Genomic DNA, 22,477 nt, shown 5'->3' with positions numbered 1-22,477 from the left:
ACACACATCGGTTGGAGCCGATTGGTTGGACTGACTCAACAAGGACACTCAGATGTTGAGAGGGACAATCAAATAATAACATGAGATCAAACCAAATACATTGGTTCACCTCACAACACTTAATTTACATTCCCTGATATCAGAGAAAATCAATTACTGTAGATTTAAATGAGTCAGACGACATTCACCTCAATTACAAAGCAACTACCTGCATCAGTGAATAGCTTCAGTTTTATTCTAGCTGTCTTTATAAACTATGAATCCTTTCTATTATTAACAAAGACGACTTTCTACAGATGAAGTGTATAGTTCAGGGTAAAGACTGATGTGTAGGACAAAGATGAAAAGAAGAGGAAGTTTCTTTAGAACTGAAAACTTTAGAGTTTAAATACACAAGAAAATATGATCATGCGTGTACTGGACACACACACACACACACACACACCAGCACAAGCAACACGTATGATCTGCTACTGCCATCTGCCACACACAGACACACAGTTGTGTACACTCCCAAGGTATCTAGTTTTTCATTTCCTACACACTCCTCTGTATTTCTATGCTGTGTCATTAGCCATCTCTCCCAAGTCATTTTCCCATTGACATGCTCTGTGAAGCGTTGCCCGCCCACCTCTGAGGGGGAGGGAGGAGGGGGATGGGGGGAAGGTGGGAGGGAGAGAGCGAGGGGGTTGAGGTTGCAGACAGGAGGAAGAGTGAGTAAAGGCAGCGAGAAAATGCAAAAGTGAAAGAGAGATGAAAGGTTTAAAGGAGGAGGCTGGTGTTATCTTAGAGGAGTAAAACCAACAAGTCTGTCTGTGCCCTGTGTGAGGCGAGGTTCAAGGTGTTCTACTGGTAAAAGGGAACAGAATATAATATTCACATAATGTGTGTTATCATCTGAATCATTGTGCTTTCATCAGTAGCTTGGAGCGAACCCTTCATATCTCCATAGTGAGCAGGTACTCCACTACAGAGGCCATTGTGCTCCTATGGTGGCCCAAACCAAACACAGGCTCTACAGCTGGAAGGTGTATTCAGCTAAATCCTCCATACGCCAACACTTCATGAATATAAAGTTTCATTTTGAACCAGAGTGACACTCAGTCGAGTGTGTACTCTGCCAAGGCCAAACAATGGACAATGGCAAACATTGTTCAAACTGGAAATAATACATGTGTCTCTGCTGTGAATGGACACATATTTGTGTTGGTGTGGGAGGAAGTGTTATGCAGTGGGTCACTGATGTGTTTTTTTAATAAGTGTTTGGACAACAATGGAACAGTGGCATACAGAAATAAATATGTGACGCATCACGCATGCCTCCCTGGACTCCTACAGTAGTTATGAGGAGCAGTTCATTGTTGGTTTTTTGTCTTTTTGCTGGATTTGTTGATATTGAAAATAAAATATTGATCACCGCTGACCTTTATCCTTACCCTAGGGAAGAGAACAAATTGACACAGACAAGACACTGGTGGTGCGATGATGAGCTCCTCTCGCTCTCCCTTTCACTCCAGGCTGTTTGAAGGAGTGTGTGAAATTACCAAAATGTACGCAGAACAATGAGGAATATGCGAGCGTACTATAAGTCCCCGGGCGACACACAGGGTCCCGTTTCCATATGCAATATTCTCGTCTGCGTGTGAGCGAGTGCGTGATATTGTGTGTCAAGCTGAAATCTGAATTCATAGCTGCGAGCAGTAAAGCTCACACTGAGCACAGTCAAACAGCTACATTATATTTGGGGGGGGCTACGCACAAAAACCACAGTAACACTCACACACACACACCTACACCTGCACATGTTTTCATCACATCAGGACTACACAAATATATCTGAAAAGGCTCTGAAGGACGCACGCGGTATATAAAAGAACCAGAGACGAGCGGGCGCACACATTCTGAGTTATGTTTTCACAGGTATTCAATTTCATTCCCTTCAAACATCTCTGTATTTCTTTGTTGTTATTTTATTCAATATCATGCTCCGTGCATCTACACACTTATACAGTATATGCACACACACACACACACACACACACACACACACACACACACACACACACACACACGCGCGAGGATAAAGTCAGAACAATTTAGATCCCATGTGATCACCTGTTAGAGAAAAAAAACAATATTGTTTTTTCATTCAAACAGCTGAGAATGACGGACATGAAGTGGAGGATGGCTTGTTTCTGCTGAAGACAAGCTGCTGAGTGTGTGGTCAAAGGAAAATGAAAAAACAAAAACAAAACAAAGTGTAAGAAAAGAAGCCAGAGGGTGTGATGAAAGCGCCCTGGTCAGCTGTATCAGACAGCAGGGTTACAATCACTGACACAGACACAGAATGAGTTGCAGGTTTCTGCCCAGGCTGAAGGCTGGGTCACATGATCACATGACAAGCCAAAAGGAAGTAAACTGCACCCTGTGTCAACTCTGGACTCTAAAAGGTGTCAACTTTAAATTATTTCATGTTTGAGCTTCATGTTTGGTAAAGCCTGGCCAGAAAAGAAAAAAAAAGCCATATAACTATATGTACAGTCTGTCTCCAAACTATTTTGCCCTCTACTGACTTGGATCCTTCTGCTTTGGACAACCACACAAAATTCAAATCACTAGAAGCAACACCAACACACTGAAAGTGCAAAACCTCTCGGCACAGTGCAAACAGCAGCAGACATCTGCCTCGTCAAATACACACTCAGCATTCAATCACTCCGAGCGTTCAGGCGAGGAGCTGCCATGGAGGAGGAAGAGGAGAAGGAGAAGGAGAAGGATTCGTAAGAAGAGTTATGGAGAAGTTCTGTCGTTCATCATGACGGAGGTGCGGTGTTGCCTTGAACATGGACAGAGACTAAAGATGCTATGATCTGCCAGCAAAAATGGCCCCAGGGACAGAGAATCCATCAAGTCAGCTGTCCCTGACACTCCCTGAAGGAAATACACTCGAGATGACAAAGCGGGGAAACCGGCCCATTCACAGCAGTGTGAGTAAATAAAAGACATGAAATCATAAAACATGGCTAATCATGTTTTTTTGATTTCTAAAAAAATATATTGAAGACCTTAAAGATCTTAACAAATCAAATACATATTGAGGAGCTACGTGGCTATGAGGAGTCATAGAATGACATTATTTTGTCAGCTGGCAATACAATTAATATAATTTAGATAGATACTTTGTTGTCAGCACATATCAGGGCATATATCAACCACTCTACTCTAGAGTAACATTAAAATAAAGATGAATGAAAAAATGCTCATAATGAATATACTGTATTTGAGTAAATTGTCCCATTAAGGTTTTAAACACTGTCCATTACTGCACATTATGATCATCTTGAACTTGGACCTGTTAGAATTAATTTACTGATATTGACATTTTTGCCAGTACATGTAATAAATTCTAAAAGTATAATTTATCAACTGATGTGACCTGAAGCCAGATAAGCAGCAGAACGATGACTAACGACTGATAAATATGGGTAAAACAATTAAGTAACATGGATTTCATTTGAAGTTGTTGCTGACACAGCAGGCTGGTTACGGCAAAGCAGCAACAGCGTTTGCTGGACTAGAAACTAGAAAACTGATTTGACAAACTCCAAAGAGTTCAGTCCACTGTTGTACCAGTTCATACATGAGTAACATCTCCAGGCAACCTGTAAAGTTAATACTAATGTTTCTCTGAACATCAGAGGAGGAAAAACAAAACACTGACTGAGTTGACTGACTGGCCCTTTCAGATACCAGGAGGAGAAACACATTTAGTTGTTGCCAAAATAGTTCAAGCAAAACAATAAAGGAACATGATCATCTGCTGGTTAGAAGTGAATATTATCTATGACATAAACATTAATGTTGCCATTACAAATAAGGGCAGTAATCAGAACAGTACCTTGCGATCTTGTCACTGCAGGACATTGTGAGTAACCTCTCTCCTTGCAGGACGCCGTCCCAGGTCTGGATGGTGTTACTGGACCTCACCGGGATGGTGCCCTCCCCCGACTCAATTTTGGTCCTTAGCTGGCCCCGTGCTTTCCGGTTAGGATGTCTGTCTCCTTGGTCTGAGCACGGCAACATGAGGGAAGAGACATGAGAATGAGATGCAAAATGAGATCACTGAGCAGCTACCTGTGTTCAGACAAACATGTCAGTTGCTGCTTTATAAAACAGTTGGACACCTCGCTCACCTCCCTGTCAATATGTAAATATATACAGTATATGAAATATCCTCAACATGAGAAAACAGATTCCAGGAGAAGAAAATAAAAACCAGCTTCCACACAATCAAGACTTATTATTTTCATTATGTTATCAATGTTTTCTGCCGTTTCACCAGCAGCAGCTCCATCTATTCAGTGACTAATTGAATGTGGCTGTTTTCTATTCAGTGTGCCATGTGTAAGGGAAAACACTCCGACAAGAGTAAGAGGGAGGTTAATCAGACAGACGGTGTGGGTGGGCTGGGCGGGAGAAAGACTGATAGAGACAGACAGAGAATAGAAAAAATAAAAAAAAGCTCTAATTACTAGAGCCTTGTTTAAATGTGTCTGTTATGTGCATTTGGACACTGGAATGAAATTCTAATTAAATGAAACCAAGCGGAAGAGGAAAAACTACAATTTTAATTGAATAAAATAAAGTTGCTAAAGCTGGATTCTGAACGGAGAGTGAAGTGAATAACGTGTCGGCTGAGCGGAGGAGGAAGAGGAGGGATGAAGAGTGTGACGCGCTGCCAACCTTCCACTCCGGCCTCGTGTGGGGAGAAGATCCTGGCGTCTCCGCAGGGCGAGGTGCTGATATACAGGTGGAACTGAACGTTGTCTCTTAACCTGTAGCCCCCCTTGTCACAGTGCGTGAATATCGACTTCTGGTGGTCGTCCTTGATGTTGCTATGACGACAGACAGACGGCAAATTCAACACATGGCTTGACAAACAGTACTCAGTGTTTATTTAAATTATTTTTTTTCCCCCCACTGTACCTAATTTAACTGGGCCTAAAATTAATTAAATCATCAGCACAAGTATAAGACCACAGGCTAAACACTGTACTGTGCTTATGGAAAATCAATTTTACACAGTCCACTGACCTGAGGAAGAACTCCAGCTGAGTGTAGAGGTACCTGATGAGCGAGCGTCGGGCGATTATCTCAGCGTGGCAGTCATTGAGCGCCAGGCCACGGTCACTCATGTACTCACCGTTGATGCATTTGGTTCCCGTGGAGACACAAATGACCTGTGCTTCCTTAACATCTGTCCCTGTTGGGGGAGAGAGAGAACAAAGACATATTAGTCAATGGATGCTTAACCCTCAAAGAACACGCTGTACATGTGGCTTAAAATGGGATTTTACACCTTGAGAGGTCAGGCTGTAATAATTTGGATGGAAAGTTGTTAGCGTAGCAAAAACATAATGACCTTAAGGTTGACAAAAGGAATCGAAATATCTGACTCAGCTAGTGGCTATATAGCTTTGTCTGTCTAATGTCTAGAGCTGGGCAGGGAGCGTACTGTGGGTTTTGAGAGTTTTTACACACACACACACAAAAAAAATGGTGCTGACTGCAGCTGGCAACGATCCAGGAGCAGTGAGAGAAACCAAAACAGTACAGCTATGATTGAACAGTGAAACGATGAGCTGAAACCCAAGTTCTCAAAGCTGTAAAACCTCAGGGTAGCTTCAGTTTCAGGTGGTAATTCTCCGTAGGTTCACCACCACTACCAATGACCCAGTTCAGACACACTGTTAGTTGATATATTGCTATTATTAAGATATCCATTAATGCCACTTTAATTAAAAAGTAGCAGAGCAAAAGCGTCATTCTGTAAAAGAAATACTCTCTTTGAAATAAGTCTGGCGTTGAAAATTCTACAGTACAGTACATGCTATAATAATGTTACATTAATTTTACATATGTTTAATGGCATTCATTAATGGAATTTTAACATCTGGTTGATGAAGCTAAGACTATGTTTGCTGGCAGGTTGTGTTCCTGTATAGGGTTAGTGAAGCTCATCTGTGTTTTGCAAATACTTTTGGATTAATTGTGGCAGAAGATTTAAGAATAAAACATCTTAAATTTACAGCTACAGTCACTACAGCATTTGAGTAATAGTGCTGAAAAAGAAGAGTTCAACATGGTTACAAAAATCGTGCAAATATGTATTTATGCATAAAGGAAGACATAGCATTTGAGTGAACACGCCGGCTCTGCTCGATACCTGGAACACTTAAAAAATTGACTGGCAGTGGTGTAGCATAAAAACACAAGCCGTCTCTTTCCCTTAAAATCTACCTGTTGTCATGACGACCCCTGCTAGGACTTTCCGTCGTGCATGGGGGGAGGTGAAGTTGTCTGTCAGCTCACTGAACTTATCCACCACCAGGCGAGAGACGGCATCCGCCAGAACCTGGAATCACACATACACACACACACACGCAGCCACACAAACACGAGCCTGTGTCAGATATGTCAGCTTACAAAGCACGTCTGATGTTATCCTCCCTTAGAGCACCATGTACCTGTCACAGCGTTCACACTCAGCTTCAAACAAGAGCCAGAGCGTTGAAAACGGCAACAAGTGAAAGTGGGTTGACCCCCTGAGGTATACCTAACAGTCTCTCAAGCAACGCTGCGTGAGTTCGGCATGACAGTTATAATTTACCATCTCCCTCCTGACAGTGAATCATAAAAAGCAAAAAAAACAAAACAAACCCAAACAAGTAAACCACTGTTACAGATGTGAACAAAGTGTTTGTCGACCTCTCCCGTAATTCGGATCACACAAAGCTCTTGCAGAACCTCCACTGAACGTCTCTCTCCTTCTTGAACAGCCAGCTCTTCTCGCTGGCTCTTTCTCCATTGCTAATGTGACGGAAAATGAAGACGGACGGAGACGGAGAGATGACGGCTGGGTGACCACTAATTAAAGAAATTAGCCCGATATTACTTCCCTGCTACTTCTGAGTCACCCACTCATAGCTCCATCATTTGACTTTCGAACGCCAAGGTCGTCTTTGGTGTTTAAATAAATGTTAATCTCTCGTGCTGCTCAAAAGTGACAGTAGAGATGAAAAAAAAACATGTCTGAAAAATGTTCCTTTAAATAAATATAAGATTGCATGCCCAGGTATTTCTGAAGCTTCACGCAGTTTATGGTGGATTTATTATTTTTAACGTAACTTAAAAAAGCTACTTAAACTACAAAACATAAAACTAAAGTTACCAATTATTTTTTTGCAATGAATCCAACCATTTTTCTCCTTTAGTGCCATTCCAGATGGAAACAGGCTCTAGAAATTAAACACCAGGCGACATAGAATTAATACAGCAATTAGTGGGGTCGCTGTCATTAAAATAGGATGCTTGCTGAATAAATCAGTTGACAAGTGGAGTGAGTACAAAAAGAAGAAAAAAGGGCTTTGAGGAGGGGGACTGTGGACAGTGTGTCGAGTCGATTAGCTTTGTTGACCATGTTATCTCTCTTCACACACTGCCACCGCTCTGACAGTCGCCACTACAGCAGCATCTAAAGTGACCAGCAGCCTGTAGTCCCTGCAAAGCTGATTTCAATGAGATGTCAATGATAACAGTCTGACAGGTGGAGGAGTTTGGAGTGGACATTTCTACGCCGCAAAAGACAAGTTCTGTTTCCATTTCTATTTCCTTCAATCAGAGCGTGACATAAACAGTCATTCACTGTGTAAGTGTTATTCATAGAATAGAGGTTGTAACTCATCTGACATTAGGGCCCCTACCAGGAAGAATGATGAATTTGGGAGTAGTTATCACCACGATTGTCTAGATCAGTGGTTCCCAAACCTTTTGTGGCCAAGGCACACCAAAGGACAAGTAAAAATCTCAAGGCACACCTATTGTTCAAAATAGCCTTCATAACACGTGTTATCACTTATATCATGTAAAATATCTGTAAATGTGCATAATTATTTAATAATGCCAAATAAAATGTGACACTCACAAAATCATATTTATTAACGAAATATTTCAAAGATTAATGAAACTTTATCATCACAAAATCCCACGGCACACCTGGACTTGCCTCACGGCACACCAGTGTGCCGCGGCACACCGTTTGGGAACCACTGGTCTAGATACATTGTGTAGTGTCATAAAATGCTACATTTAAGAGCTTTAAAGTTTCACCCACTTGCAAAACCTATGTCAATCTTTGAGATTTCATCTTCTGTCACTCAAACTGTCTTGAATTTTGATTAGTGTTTCAAGTCTGGTGATGATTGACAAGGCTGAACAAATGTTCCACTGGCAGCTTTTGTGACGACAGAATTGATAACTGGCAATGAAGTGTTTGAAATGTCTCTGCAATTCTCTCAGAAGTAAGATGGTGACACTTACTTGTGTTGACAGACACTCAAGTGACCAGAAATTGAGGTTATCTAAAATGTCCTTCAAAGACTCAATGAAATAGTGCTTTGTATATCTAACTGTGGGTGGTATAGAACAGTCCTACTTAGACATCCTTCAAGAGACCAATGAGTGTGTGCCATGGCCATTGAATGTTTGAGTGGTAGTATCTTACCTGGGGTAGATGAAGCTGTAACCCCTCTCTTGGTATGGGTTGCCGGGATGGCGTCTGGTCTAGCTGCATGTTGAAGAGAGCTGAGAGGGCGGCTTGCGCTGCCCGGGCTTTAGCCAGCTTCTTGTTGCGCCCTGAGCCTTCAAACGTCTGTGCATCCACCGTTACTGACATCACAAAATTCTTGGCATGACTCTCCCCGCTCTCTGAGACAAAGTCATATTTGAGGCCTGGCCTAAGCTCATTGAGGATCATGACTGGGTTTTTGCCACTGGAGGGCGAGTTGAATGCCGATGGAGGGGGCAAAGGGGCCTGAACAAGGTTGCTTCCAGGTGGCGTGGGCAGTGGGTACTCCCCTAGAGAGTTTAAGGAGCTGCTACCATTGGAGCCGAGATAGAAGGATTCTTCAGGTGCGGCCGGAGTCTCAAAGCCGTTGAAGAGCATGTCCGGAAAGTCAGCTTGGTCTGACGTGAAGTCCGTGTTCACTGTCAGAGTTCGACCCATGGCCAGGTGTGCCTCGGAGGCATTGGGGAACTGGACGAAGGAACGCAGGGCTTTCTCAGCTGCGTTCAGTTTAGCCTTCTTCTTTGTCGGGCCCATGCCCTCAAACATCTGTCCATTGACCTCCACAGTCATGACAAAAACCGGCGCATGGACCGGTCCTGTCTGAGACAGCAGTTTGTACTGTAGACCCGGTTTGATCTCATTCAGCTGCATCAGAGCGTTCTTGGGCAGGACTGGCCCGGGGGTTTTCTTGCGCTTCTTGGCCCGAAACTTGGAGTGTGCGTGACCATTGTTTCCCTCCTCTAGGGGGCGCTTTCGACTGCCCAGGCCGCTTCCATTGGGGAGCTGTTCAGCCACTCCCATCCCGTCTTTGCAGGACACGTTGTCCAGGTTTCGGTTTTCCTTAACGTCGGTGCTGCTCGAACCTGCGGTGCCCAGAAAGAGTAACTTACAACGCCTTCGTTGCAGGATCTTGTAAATGCAAAATTTATAGATTCCTTTATCACTCTTTGGAACTGAACCAATGATTTGTGTTCCTTTATCACAGCAAAAGAAATTGGCTTTTTATTGAACATCTTGACTTACAGTCTGCTGATATTACTGCAAATGGTATCATCAATACATCTACTGTTGTTAAAGAGATTGTGCGTTCTCACAACTGTACGTTGTCCAACAGTTAATGCACCATTGAGACATTTTTGGTACGATGGTTTCTAATTTCAAATCAAGCTCCTCATATATCTTCATAATCAAAATTGTAATTACTTGGGCCTATTGTTCTACTGGTCTGGAAAAAAAATGGTAGAATATATTCTCATGTAAAACAACTACTGTACACTTTTCAGGTTGCACAGTGTTATGGGTCTCCAACACAAATGCACACAAATACGGGCCCACATGTCAACAACCTAACATAGACACACGCTCACACGCACAGAGCTTTTCCTCATCCACTCTATCAATTTTTAATCTCTTGAGTGCCTACAGAGAAATTAGGTACATTGCAAGTATTCAGCTTTAAACTGCAGGTTCTGAAATATACTGTACAGGGGGAACACATATCACTGAATCCAGTTAGCAAAGTGGATGGAATATTGGCAAAAATTTTCATTTATAACATCCTTCAGCAAAGGCTTGATAGGTTACTCCTTGCGGTACTCAGGAGAAAGAGAGGCCGCAGTGTGCATGAGTGGGATTGTAGGTTGGGTTGAGGGAGTGCAGGGGAGGAGTGCAGGGGGAGGAGCTGAGGACCAGGCAAACAGGAGAACACATCAAAGAGGCAGGAGGAGAAGACTCCACCTACAGCAGGATCCTAAAGGCTCGACTGGTGACACGGTGGGAGGTTAAAATGCTGTTTGGCCATTTTTGGAAAGAATGACTGTCATACTTAAAATGATGAAAATTGGAATTCAAGAACCGTTTCTAATGAGGTGCCATTCGTAAGACCCTGTGCCTCTGAGATTCCCCCCATGGAGCTTGTCAGAGAACACAGTGTTTTAAGTTGCAATATGTACTGGCATGCTGTTACCATCTGCACACTACAACTGACATGTCTCAAGGCAAAACAAAACTAAAAAAAAAAACACTTCTTCCTACAATAAAGAACACAAAATGCATTATCTTGAGTTTATGAGCTCAGAAAAACATGCGTGTCTTTGGTCTGTGCATGCACTCTGTAAATTGTTATGGAGTTTTGCAAATGAATATAATGACAAGGGAAAGGGTGGCAGTGTGTGTACTGTGCACAACAGTAGCCAGGAAGAACGATCTCCTGTCAGAGATACTGTAACGTTAACTTAGTTTTAGCTGCGGCAGGAAAGCAGTAGAAAAGCATCTTGGTCAAAAGTTAAAACAGGATTCTCAATGGTAAAGAGTTGTTTTAAAATATACAGCATAAACTACTGGAGCTCGCATGTTTCTCTACAAAGAATATAATGCATAGACGTTTAAGCTGCTTTATGTTTCCTTAAACCTTTATATTTATCATATAAAGTGACCAATTAGCCAATCAAAAAAGAAAGAAAAAATGTAAACACATAATGGATGTCATGCTGCACAGGCAAATACAGTAAGTGTAATGGCACACAGAAAAAAACAAAAAACAAAAACTGGAGCTCCCTTTCTCTGTTCCAAAATGTATCATGATTGACTTTTTTCAGGATGAATGATATCCAATAATACTCCAGAGCCTAAGACCAGATCTGAGGACAAACGCCCTAGAGTCACAGCCATGACACCATGCACTGAGTTATGGCAAACACATGCAGTTGTGGTCATTATCATGACAGCACTTGTGTAATCAGCATCCATTAGTAATGCAAAGAAAAAAAAATCCATATGTTTGAGTCTTTTAAATTCCCTGTGGGGGTTGAATGAAGCAAAAATAATACTGAAAAAGACAACAACTCTATTTTAAATGTAACTTGTTTGTTGGGCTTTTTGATTTGAGATGATTCATGTGATTAAAGAGTTTCAAGAGCTGCTAAGGTTGTCACATAAAAGTTAAAAATTCTTTAATGTTTTCCTCTGGTGTTCCCTTGGTATTAAAGAAACAGGCTTGTGTGAGCTTGGACTCTGTTTTATCTTCAAATATATCTTTTGACTGGCAGTAAAAATGTGAGGAAAAGGCCGCCTGTGAAACACAACAAAGAGTCTTTTGCAACTCGGGATATCTGACTTAACACATAAAAACATGCCTCTTCTCAGAGCGAAAACACGGACTGTGACACTACAATAAGAAGTGTTCATTTGGATCGTAGGTTAGGGCGCAGCTGGGATGACAGCTCCCTTTGAATGCCAGTTCAAAATTGTTAAGGTGAAGAGAAACACATTCAATTATGTCTTTCCGTGCCTTCGGAGACTCACATACTGAGTTCAAACCAAAGTGTCTAATTAAAGTTCAATATGCTGGAGTGGAGAGGATTTTCTAAGGAGAGCAATGGAGATAGAAGGAATCTGTAATATGACCTGAACCCTCTCAGATGTAATGATTTGTTCTTCCCTAAAAAGTTTTGGTAACATGAGCGGTGTGTATTTGTGTGTGTGTGGGTGTGTGTACTGTGTCTTGGGTCAGCTAAGGACAACTGAGAGGAGCTACTATATGAAAATGCAATTAGCAACATGACAGTTATAAACAAACTTTTTTTTTTATGTGTGTACAATTTGATTTGGATTTTGTTTGATCATTATCCTATAAACTGTGGGCTTACATAGTGGAAGTAGGGAAAATGTGTTCACACTGATTACACATCAGAGAAGGACTGGACATACGAGGAAAGACGTGCAGGCAGACCAAAAGGAGGGAAACAAAAAAAACAAAAAAAAAACAGGCAGACATTTATGAGTAGAGATCAGATCAGTGCGCAAACAGGAGGACAGACAGACACAAGAGAGAAATCGGTGTGGACTCACTCATATTCTCCTCTTCATCCACATCCATGGTGACGGGTTTGTTCTGACCTGAGAGCAGCCTGGCCCCTACTGCACCTGGGGATCGGAGGACACACAGGTGATACAAATGCACATAAACACGTTCCAGGGACCATAAGTGGCTGCAGTGATGATAAATTGAGGCCTCGATGCCCCTCTGCCACGCATTCACACAAAGAAACATGCACACATTGCACTGTGATGTAGGCATATAAATATTCAGAGACTGAGAGATATCAAGGTGAGAGAGGAGGCCCGGGATGACAGGCCTTAATAGCAGGAGCAGTCTATTGTGACTTTAATATCCCTGCGATTAGACCTCATTTCCCACTGCCTACTGAGAGATATACAGCTAGTGACACGGCCAAGTCACTCCACCGCTGCACACACCTACGCACACGACTTATCCCAAGGTGGAGAGTGCGATTAAAGCTCCATTAAGCAATATTTCTCACGCTAACATTGAATGAAATCATTTCCTGCAATCTGAAATGTTTGCCGATGCTACCAATTACAGTGCCCATGAATAACCGGCTCTCACGTTATGCCAGATTGTTTTCTAGTGTTCTGCAACCTCCCACTGGCCCTGTTTTTATATGGTTGAATACAAAGCAGGAAACGCGCGGTTCATTAACTAAGCCAAACATCCAGAAGTTTTTTTTTTCCATCCTTATCGGAACTTTGCGTCAACTCAACAATGGGTCGACTTGGTCATCGCTTTCATGCAACGCAAGGAGGTCAAAACCATGTGAGGATTGGATTTAAAGCATTGGCTTTTAAAGTTGCAGAACAACTTTCCACAAACAGCAGATGTAGAGCAGCTTGAGGTGGCTGTGGATCAGGAGTTAAGAGTGTGTCATCCACTAATCAAACGATCAGCCGTTTTGTTTTGTTTTTAATTCCTTGCTCTCTGGGTCAGACACAAAACGTCTGGATATGGTGGAAAAGCGATTTAGGTGTAGAAAAAAGTGAGTAAAATTAGTCGATAAGACTGGAGCTATAGGAAAGCTCTTTGGAAGAGTAGTTGTTTACAGTTGTACTTGGGTAACTTCAGGGACTTGAGTCCGATATTCACTCTCCTTTACTGTCTTATTTGGTCTTCTACCTCTGAGGGAAATATCTGGCAGCTACAGCACATTGAACCTAACTGGACTAAGTGCTTGTTTTGTGTTTCACAATTAACTGTTGCTCAATTAAAGGGACTATAAGGAGGTTTGGAAAGCGAAATGTTTTCACACTACATTTCCCATGAGCCTCCACGCGCATGGTGAAATTCTTGGACCGGCGCAATACGGACGAAAGTGAAAACATTTGCCAAGAATGTTTTCATTAATCAAGAATTAAAGTCGGAGATTCGAAGACGATCAGATACCGCCGTAGTTCTGACCATAAATGGTGTTTCGGCGGCGTTATTCCCATGACCCGCAGGGCAGCGTCCACGAAACCCAAAGTAGGAAATGCTTGGCGAGCCGACCTATAAATAATAATATCAAAATAACTATAAAGACAAAATAATATATTTATCGAAAATGGACCCATTAACAAGTGTTGGTAACTTAGATTCATCCACATTACTATATGACTATGAGACTCTTTTATAACCAAAAGCAAACTCCTCAGGGTCTCTTTAACTGTGAGTTGTCCACTGCAGTTAAAAACATGGGTCATGGTGGCAGTGAGAAAGAACCAGCCTTAATTTGATTTTACACAAATGTTCAAAACTTCAATTGATAAAATGTCATCAAAGAGTCAAACACACACTTGTCTTTGAAAACCTGCTGCTTAATGTCTGCTTAGAGGAAAACTTCAGCCACTTAGGACTGCACTGCAGCTGGATTGACAGCTCCTGTAAAGGTTACACAACAAAAAAGTGGTACTTTACCGTTAGCAAACTCAACCACCAACTGTTCAGTTTAGGATTCTGGTCTGTTACTCCATTAGCAGCTAATGTAGCCTTAAAGTGAAGCTGTGGTTCAGTAGAGATGAGGATTGGGTTACAGAGGTCTGGTTACCTCACTTCTCTCTAACTCCACACACCCAGAGGTTTTTTCCAGTATTGAAGTTTTAGTTTTCAGACCGAACTGACACTGACTTCTGATTGTGTCGAGAGGGCAACTGATCACTGTGCAGCTCCAAAAGCCTTTGTACAACTTTTCTCACACATGCAATAGTTCACGCATACAGTATCCTTTGAGAAATGGGTGCACCAGGAAAAAGTTACACCACTGGCTTCACAGCGTACTGCTAACTACAGAATTAATAGTTCTGAGAAAGTTTTGCCCGCATGACTCCCCACCAACCACTTGAGAAGTCGTGGCGTGACAAAAAAATATTGCTAAGAGCAGCGCACATGAATGAATACTGATGAAACAGACTAACAGAGTAAGTTAGAGGAGAGAAAGAAAGTTAAAGCAGCAGAAAGAGAAAAGGCAGAGAGGCAGACGACACAAAGAGAGAGAGAGGAGCAGGAGAAAGATGGCATTATGATATAGAACAGATTGTGCTGATTCTTCTCTCTCTCTCTGCCCGCCTTCCATCAGTGCCCCCATTCCTCAGCCAGACACTTTCTTAAGCTAAACTAAATGGGCTAATTAATCTGGGCTAATGGTGGGTGACAGCAAATATGCTAGCACAATTATCACCCTATTAAAGATTCATATTCCAACCCATAATTGAAAATGAAAAGGTGGGGTGAGGGGAGGATGGGTGGGAGTAGGTCCAACAGAGTGGAAGATGAGAGTCATTTTTCTCAGGTAGCACAAGCCAGGTGCCCCCGGCCCCCACACACTCATCCAAGTTGCTACTTGTGCAGCGCATGATGCAGGATGAGTTTACATCTCCAGGCTTTTAATCATTGGGACTGGTCAATTTTGGATATCTGACTTAAATCATTATATTTGAATATCGAACCAGATGTAACCAAAACAACATGGCTGTTTGGTTTTACTCCATACTTTTGTTCTTCAGCACATACAGATCTGTAGTTTAAGCAGCATCCAATGCAAATCTGTTTTTATTTTCAGATGAGCCCAGTTGGATCATAAATCTAAAATCAGGTGAAATCCACAAGGATAGTCCCAGGAAGAAATAATAAAGTCAGTGTTTGTGTGTCTGTGCTTTGTGCAAATGTGTTTTTTTTTGTGAAATCAAGAACCAAACGCAGCATGTGGTGCCTACTGTAGGTGGTCCTGCGTCGCCAAAAAGACACATTCTGATTCATAAAATGTCCATTGATCTAGACTGTGAACCTCCTTAAGGTCGGTCTACATAAAATTCAACAAAACATATCATATCAAGCTGTCTGGAAGCTAATAAGAACAGAATGGATTACATTTGGTCTAAAGAAAAATCCAATGAACATCAAAGGCAGCAAAATTGTCTTTAATATGTTCCTAGTTGGCCCTTAGGTATTATTACAAGCTGCTTTGTTAAAATGATAAATGACTTCAGAGCCAAAGTGTGGCTGACTTATGATATTCAGATTCAGTTTTTGGCACAACAGTACTTCTGTTGTTACACAAGATGTAGTGATACCCTTCACTTCAGCTTCTCCACAAGATTGTTTGTGTGGTGGTTAACAGATGGTAGCGACGCAATCTGAATACAAAGAACAGCAACCTAATGTTTACTATTGATGATGTGTGAGCTGAGATTGAGAATATATTGCGCCATGAACATGTCATGGGTTATATACCGAGTACTGAGGGAATATATAAAACATTCAGAACATGATCCGGTAAAATTACCAGAGAATTTGAAGGTATTTTCTGACAGTGCTCCAGCATTTTCCTTTAAACATCAGACAGTTTTTGGATATTAAAGCTTCTCAAACTAACTTGGCCATTTGCATGCATGAACGGCACTGGTGGTGAAGGCGAGGCAGGATGCTCGATAGATTTTGGTATTGACCATTTTGGAGCACACATAACTGATGCAGGGGAATTAAAGTGAGTCAAAAGAACAAACACAGAGGGCCGCGACTATCTCCCTCCACATGCATAAACGATACTGCGTCATCAAGTTGTGAGACGGCTTGGTTCCAGGTAATTTTGAGTGGACGCCAAGGGAGGCAGGGAAAAGAGAAAGATGAGAAATAAGATGAAAAACCTCAAATTCAATCTGGCATGGTGAGAGGGACTGAGGGGAAATAAGGTGGTTTTGATTTGTCTCTCATCCCTCGCTTGCGCTGTGACGGAGCGATAGAGCATCGCCACCGTGGAGGGAGCACCAGCAGTGGCTGACTGACGAGAGGAGGTGGGTTGGGTGGGGTGGAGCGAGGGAGGGAAAGGTAAAGGTGAGGGAAGAATAGAGGACAAGGGAGATAGAAAATGCAATCCTATTCCAAGTAAAAGAGAATCATTATCTCGTCTAAAACAGAAGGCGATGGAGAGGGTTGCCCTTGGCAGGCTGTGGGGTTCACACTGTCCAAAACAAACTGCCTATCCAGGCTCAGGTAGGAACTCAGATTTGTCATCAGAGTTATTTCAGACCACCTTCAAGCATTAAAACCAGGGGTATAAATGATTAAATAAATAATTTTGCTTGCACGAAGGGCTAACCTTTAATAATTCAAAAAAGGAAAAGAAAAAGAAAAATGTAGAAAAAATCTATTTGGGCATGCACCACATTAGTAGCACCCTCTGCAACTGGAAAGGCTACACGAGCTCTAAGCAAACTTTAAAGGTAACCTGTCATGGTAATGGTGCACAAAGTAAAAAAACACTGAGTTGAAAGGTCCATTGGTACAAAGACGAAAAAATGCATTAGCATACTGGCCAGCGTTTTTCCTTTGAACTGCATCTTTTCTAAGTGCTCCTGCTACACATTCAGTCCGCCTCCTGCAAATGGTTTATGTAAACAACAAAGTGAAGATCTTTTATCAATTCTTCCATAAAAGTTTTGGTGAATTTCAAGAATCACCATAAAGGGCTGTACCGCACCTTATGTCGAAGGGCAATGTGCTATATGAGGTGGGAGATCAATTCACTCATTCCCCATACATTATAATCTTAGTGTTCCTGTGGCATAAAGAGATTATTTAGGATGCTCACTGTGCTTTCTTCTCTTTTCCTGGTCTCTGTTGTACTGTATCTTCTTGACCTTTCACTGCAAATAGTAAGATACAGCTCTTTAAATGTTTGGGGCGTAGATCTGCCTTTAACCAGGAGGGGAGCGTTTACAGAGCGTACCTTAACTCTGGAGAACTGACTGTCTCTCCTCAGTCCCAGGGATTGCTTTAAATTCTAGGTTGTGGTCTGTGCACTTAGCCTTTTGATTTGGGGGCTGGTCAGTCTGAATTTGCGAGGCCGGTTCCGTCCATGAGACACTGGGCCATTACTTTTCTTCACCTATTTGTATTTTTTAATATTTACCCTGACATGTTGTCATAAACGATTTGTTTCTAAATGGTGTGTGACAGTTTTTTTTTCTGGAGTGATTGTCCTCTGTGTATCCATCTCCATGTAAATAACTTATTACCCACAATGATTGCTTGTGTTCTGGTGTCTGTTCAGACACAGTGTCCCTTCCTCTGGCTCATGTCCTTGACTAACATGCTTAGTGCTACTTTTTTTTTTTTTTGGACTGGGGCTTTTTCCACTTGTTTCTGTGAGCAGCCTCTTATTGTTTCCCACAGTCGTGACACACTGTCTTTAAATGACAATATATCAGCTGTGTGTTATATACATTTGCTTCTGCTGCAGCTTCATCTTATAATTTATCCACCTCTCATTTGTCCCTTCATTTTCCTTTAGTGTTGCATTGTCTGCCATTCCAAGCAATTGCCTTTGACAAGCCTGATTTTATTTCTTGTGTATTCAGCTGATGCACCAAGCGAAGGGCATCATTGAGTCCTACACCTGATTCCCAGTTTTGTATTATTTTCTCTGCTTGGGTGTGAATACCATCTCCACCTCGCCTTTGGCTCAGACAAAAAATATTGCACTAAACAGCAGAGCTACCACTTGTGAGTGTTGAATTTTCTTACTGAAAAGGAAAATTCAAGGTTCAAACGCGTTCAAATTGCGACAACCACAAGATCAATGACTAAGATCACTTTGGGTGCAGTGTAATTCAAATAATCAGTATCAACAAGGAGATTGGACCACTGATGGAATTTAAACTGCTCCCTCCAAGTCTAACGTGCTCTTTCATGCCATTACACAGACGCATCCGATGGCACTTTGCCTTTGAAAGCTCTCAACTCCCTTGCGCCTCAATCTTTAACCTTTCACTCCTGCTGTGAAGGTCCTTCTGAAACTAGTTTTGAGAAGACACTATAAACACACGACATGATGGCTGTTAAAAGACTCCCAAAAATGTTCCAGTTTGCGCTGTCAGCAGAAAGTGTCAGTGGTATCACCTAATGCTTGGGCCCAGTGAGAGAAATCTTCAACTATCATCCAGACAACATTAACGGCATATTAATAGACAAAAGCTCCATTCCTCTCCCCCCTCCTTGAAAATTTCAGTACCCTGACATGCCGTTGCGTTGACAGGACCAAGACAGGCGCTAAAAACTGTCGCCGCTCACCTGCTGTCACCAGCCGACAGAAAAAAACATGCATCACTGCACAGACACAACCGTGTACACACTTAGTATCTCTGTGATAGAAACGTTGCTGCTGAAGGAAGCCAACACTAAAATATTTTCTGATCCCAACAATCAAAGTGTATAGCTTCATACTAATTTTACTGTTATTTCTAACCTTTGTTTTTCAGTAGTTTGAAGCATGATGAAATATGTTTTTTAATGGATCTCCCCCTTACTTCAGTGAGATATGGATGGAATAGGATGGAGAGATGAATGTTGCATCACCTGAATGCACAGTAATTGATGTGTCCAAGTCTAAATAGTTTACTCTGAAAAAGATAAATGTGTTGCACATGCAGGTTTTTTTATCACATTCATTATCATTTCTGTTATGCACTATTATAAAAAAAGAAAAAGAAAAAGTAAAAACCTTAGCGCATTCATCTAAAAAATTTTCTTTAGGGTTCAAATTTGTCAACACATTTGAAAATTGTGTTTGTATCATTTAAAACTTGGCATGTATCTGGTCAAAGGAGTTCTGACTTAACTTTGCAAAAATCCACCATTGAAGCTTTGCCAATTAACGTTAGCCAAACAAACTCAAAAGCTGAGATGTTTTAAAAATAATTATTACATTTTTTTATGTTAAGAACGAGGCCTTGTGAATGAATGACTAATAAAGATTTCAATGAAAGAAAAGATGTTAGACAAGATTTAAAAAATGGTTTGTAAAGGCCAATGCCGTGTCAGATTTAACTGTACTGCTGGCTACAGACTTGAATGGCTATTATCATGACAACAAATAACTTTAAATCACAAGGCTTTCATTTCTTTCACATCTTGTTATTTTGTAACCTTATGCTAAAATATTTTCAATTCAATTTGTGTCAGATTGATCTTCAGACAAAAGTAAAACACAACTTTTTGCTAACTGGTTTAAAAAGGAAGCACTGATATATTACTCAGCTGCAAGTTTGAAGATTCTTTGCTGTGACACTTAAAATTTAGCTCAGGTTCCCGATTCTCTTTGATCGTCTCTTGATATGTTTCTACAACTCGACTGGAGTCAACCTGTGGTCAGTTCCATTGATTGGACATGATGTGGAAAGGTGCACACTTCTCTGTACAAGGCCTCACGGCTGACATTGATTTTCAGAGTAAAAACACCCAGAGACACTCAAGTACCCTTAAGTAGAGCCAGTAACATCCATTCATAGCTTATATTTACTGGCAGTTACTTTTGGCTTTATTTATTTTTCTTTTATATATTTTGCCATGATATTACACAATTGAGCGGAAAACTGCAAAAGGAGCAAAAGGAAAAAAAAAGAAAAATGCAATAAAGGACAGAATGGACAAACTGGTCTTACGGCATGTGTTTTACACCGTTGCATTTGTCTGTTTATTCCTTTACATTTATTCCTGTGATAATGCTCAACTTTACCACTGCACGATACACATTTAGTCAATGGTTTATGAGAGTTTCACACAGAGGTGTTTATTTACATATTTGACTAACTCCCTATGGTCACCAATTAGAGAGGCTGGTGTATACACAAATAAAGACTCATAGGGAAACACTGTGTAATATGTCTTCATAGTGGAAACTGTTCTGCAAACAAATGTTGCACTTTGTTAAACAATGTCCTCCTGTTTGCAAACAACTGCACTATTAAAATGATATGTATAAAATAGATTGCTTATCTACTGAACAGGGAGTTGTATTCATTTACTTGTACACTACTTAATGACTTATGGTTACAGCTGAAAGCCAATTAACCACAGTTGCTGCACTGACCTGCCCACCCATGGTGTTCAAAGTGGACAGATTTGTTTTAAACAATGACTATTCAAAAGCATGAAAACTTACTGCATTTGCATAAAGCAGCTTTTGATGCTTTTAATTCTGCTAATACTTTTTCCTATCAATAAAATTAAGGTAAGGCTTCATGAGAAGATGCTTAGTTTGAGTCATCATCACATCCACATCATCAAACCATCCTCAGTCATGTGGAGCAGACGACCTGCATGGCCAACAGTCTGTTAAACCGGCCGCCGTGGTCTGAGGGGCTCTTGGGGCTGGTGGCGTGGTATGCAGTACAATGCCAGACTTGCTGGGTAATGGACCAATACAGAAACTCTGCTGGGAGATGAAGAGGGGAAAATGGGCCCAGCTTCCACACACCCACTGTCACAGGAACCCCTAAAGCACAGCTAATTTACAGGTCCTCCAATTCAGCTGTGGTCTGACTTATTAGAAGAAGAATGTCTAACGATAAAAACACAATAAAATCAGTAAAGATTTATTCATAGCAGCTTTCAAAACAATTTTTTACTAAAGTCTTCAGTTATTTTTAATTTTTCAAACAGCTGAAAAGTAAAGTGATGGAGTATAAGCGGGTCTGAGAGGTTTCTTAAAAACAACACCTGTGCTTCATGATCTAATATAAAGGTGAAGTGCCCAAAAGTTTGGAGGCCTTCATTTAAAGTTGGACATCTTTTAGAGCACTAATTAGCTGCGCTGAGGCTAAACAGCAGATCAGACTTTACCCAGGTGGTTTCACCATGTGGAGCCTGATAGGTAATTAGTACAATTTTATATTTAATCCTAGAGAGGCCGACACCAGTGTAATGTGTTACCTGCACTCTGTCTCAGTAACAAGCTCGGCCGCAGCATCTGAACCATGAGAGCTGCAGCTGCAGGCGAAAGAAATTACAATACTCCGGGTGTGAGGACACAAATAAGGATTTTTTTTCCCAGCACAATCAAAAGATTGAATATTTCTGATCTTGGAGATATTCACTCTCTGTGAGAAGTATAATTGCACAAGCCTCTTAAGAAAAACTGTTGTTGTTGTTACTGTGCAGTTTGATGTGTGGTCAGAGGTCCCAGGGTTTCTGCAGGGTCTTCTGAGTGCTCCCAGGGTTTATACGGAGAATGGCTGTTTTATTATCCTTCACTTTAAGATACTGTTGAGAAATCCAGCGGCTTGAAAAATTACTTTTTTGATGGCTGAGGAAAACAGCTGCTGATTAATCTTCTGTCATTGGACCAACCAGTTAAAGAAACAAAATTGTTTCAACTCTAATTGAGGATTGCAGAATGGGCGCTTAACATGAGGGATGTTAGATTTACAAGGTTATTCTGCATTTTATTAATTTTTTTCTTTTTCACCTGACCATGAATAAGAAACTCACTGAATGCAACGTTAATGGACTTTATACTTTCCCCAAATTTGTCAAAACTGAGGGGGAAAGGAACTGCAGATGTGGTGCAGTGAGGAAAGAAGAGAAAATCTGTCTTTTATTGTGTTCCAGCCTTTAATATCTGACAGCCGGTTGTTTATCATCATGGACCACTGATGGCGAGAGAAGGGAAAGGTGGGGAAAGCAGAGGCAGAGAGTATCAATATGAATTTTTTATTTGATGGGTTTTATGGGAGATTGCATTT

At 41.3% G+C, this 22,477-nt stretch overlaps 1 protein-coding gene across 7 annotated transcripts in view; it reads right to left on the bottom strand.

The window, feature by feature from the left end:
- adarb1b (adenosine deaminase RNA specific B1b) overlaps nucleotides 1-22,477 on the bottom strand; it is a 114,171-nt gene that overhangs the window by 4,156 nt on the left and 87,538 nt on the right. For 4 of the 7 annotated variants that reach the window (XM_085764296.1, XM_085764298.1, XM_085764300.1 and 1 more), the window contains 6 exons: nucleotides 12,476-12,550; nucleotides 8,564-9,489; nucleotides 6,301-6,415; nucleotides 5,095-5,263; nucleotides 4,744-4,895; nucleotides 3,899-4,067 (listed from right to left, as the gene is read on the bottom strand). In XM_085764296.1, coding sequence (XP_085620422.1) covers nucleotides 3,899-4,067; nucleotides 4,744-4,895; nucleotides 5,095-5,263; nucleotides 6,301-6,415; nucleotides 8,564-9,489; nucleotides 12,476-12,503 — 1,559 coding nt within the window. In that variant the 5' untranslated portion in view covers nucleotides 12,504-12,550. The remainder of the gene's footprint in view (nucleotides 1-3,898; nucleotides 4,068-4,743; nucleotides 4,896-5,094; nucleotides 5,264-6,300; nucleotides 6,416-8,563; nucleotides 9,490-12,475; nucleotides 12,551-22,477) is intronic. The other 3 variants (XM_085764299.1, XM_085764293.1, XM_085764294.1) reach the window with 1 other exon arrangement.

The sequence above is a fragment of the Trachurus japonicus genome, chromosome 21 (genome assembly GCF_045865225.1).
Source record: "Trachurus japonicus isolate A0001 chromosome 21, Traja_1.0".
Classification (NCBI taxonomy): domain Eukaryota; kingdom Metazoa; phylum Chordata; class Actinopteri; order Carangiformes; family Carangidae; genus Trachurus; species Trachurus japonicus.
The sequence above is the reverse complement of the archived record's forward strand: the minus strand, read 5'-3'. Positions and strand labels throughout refer to the sequence as shown.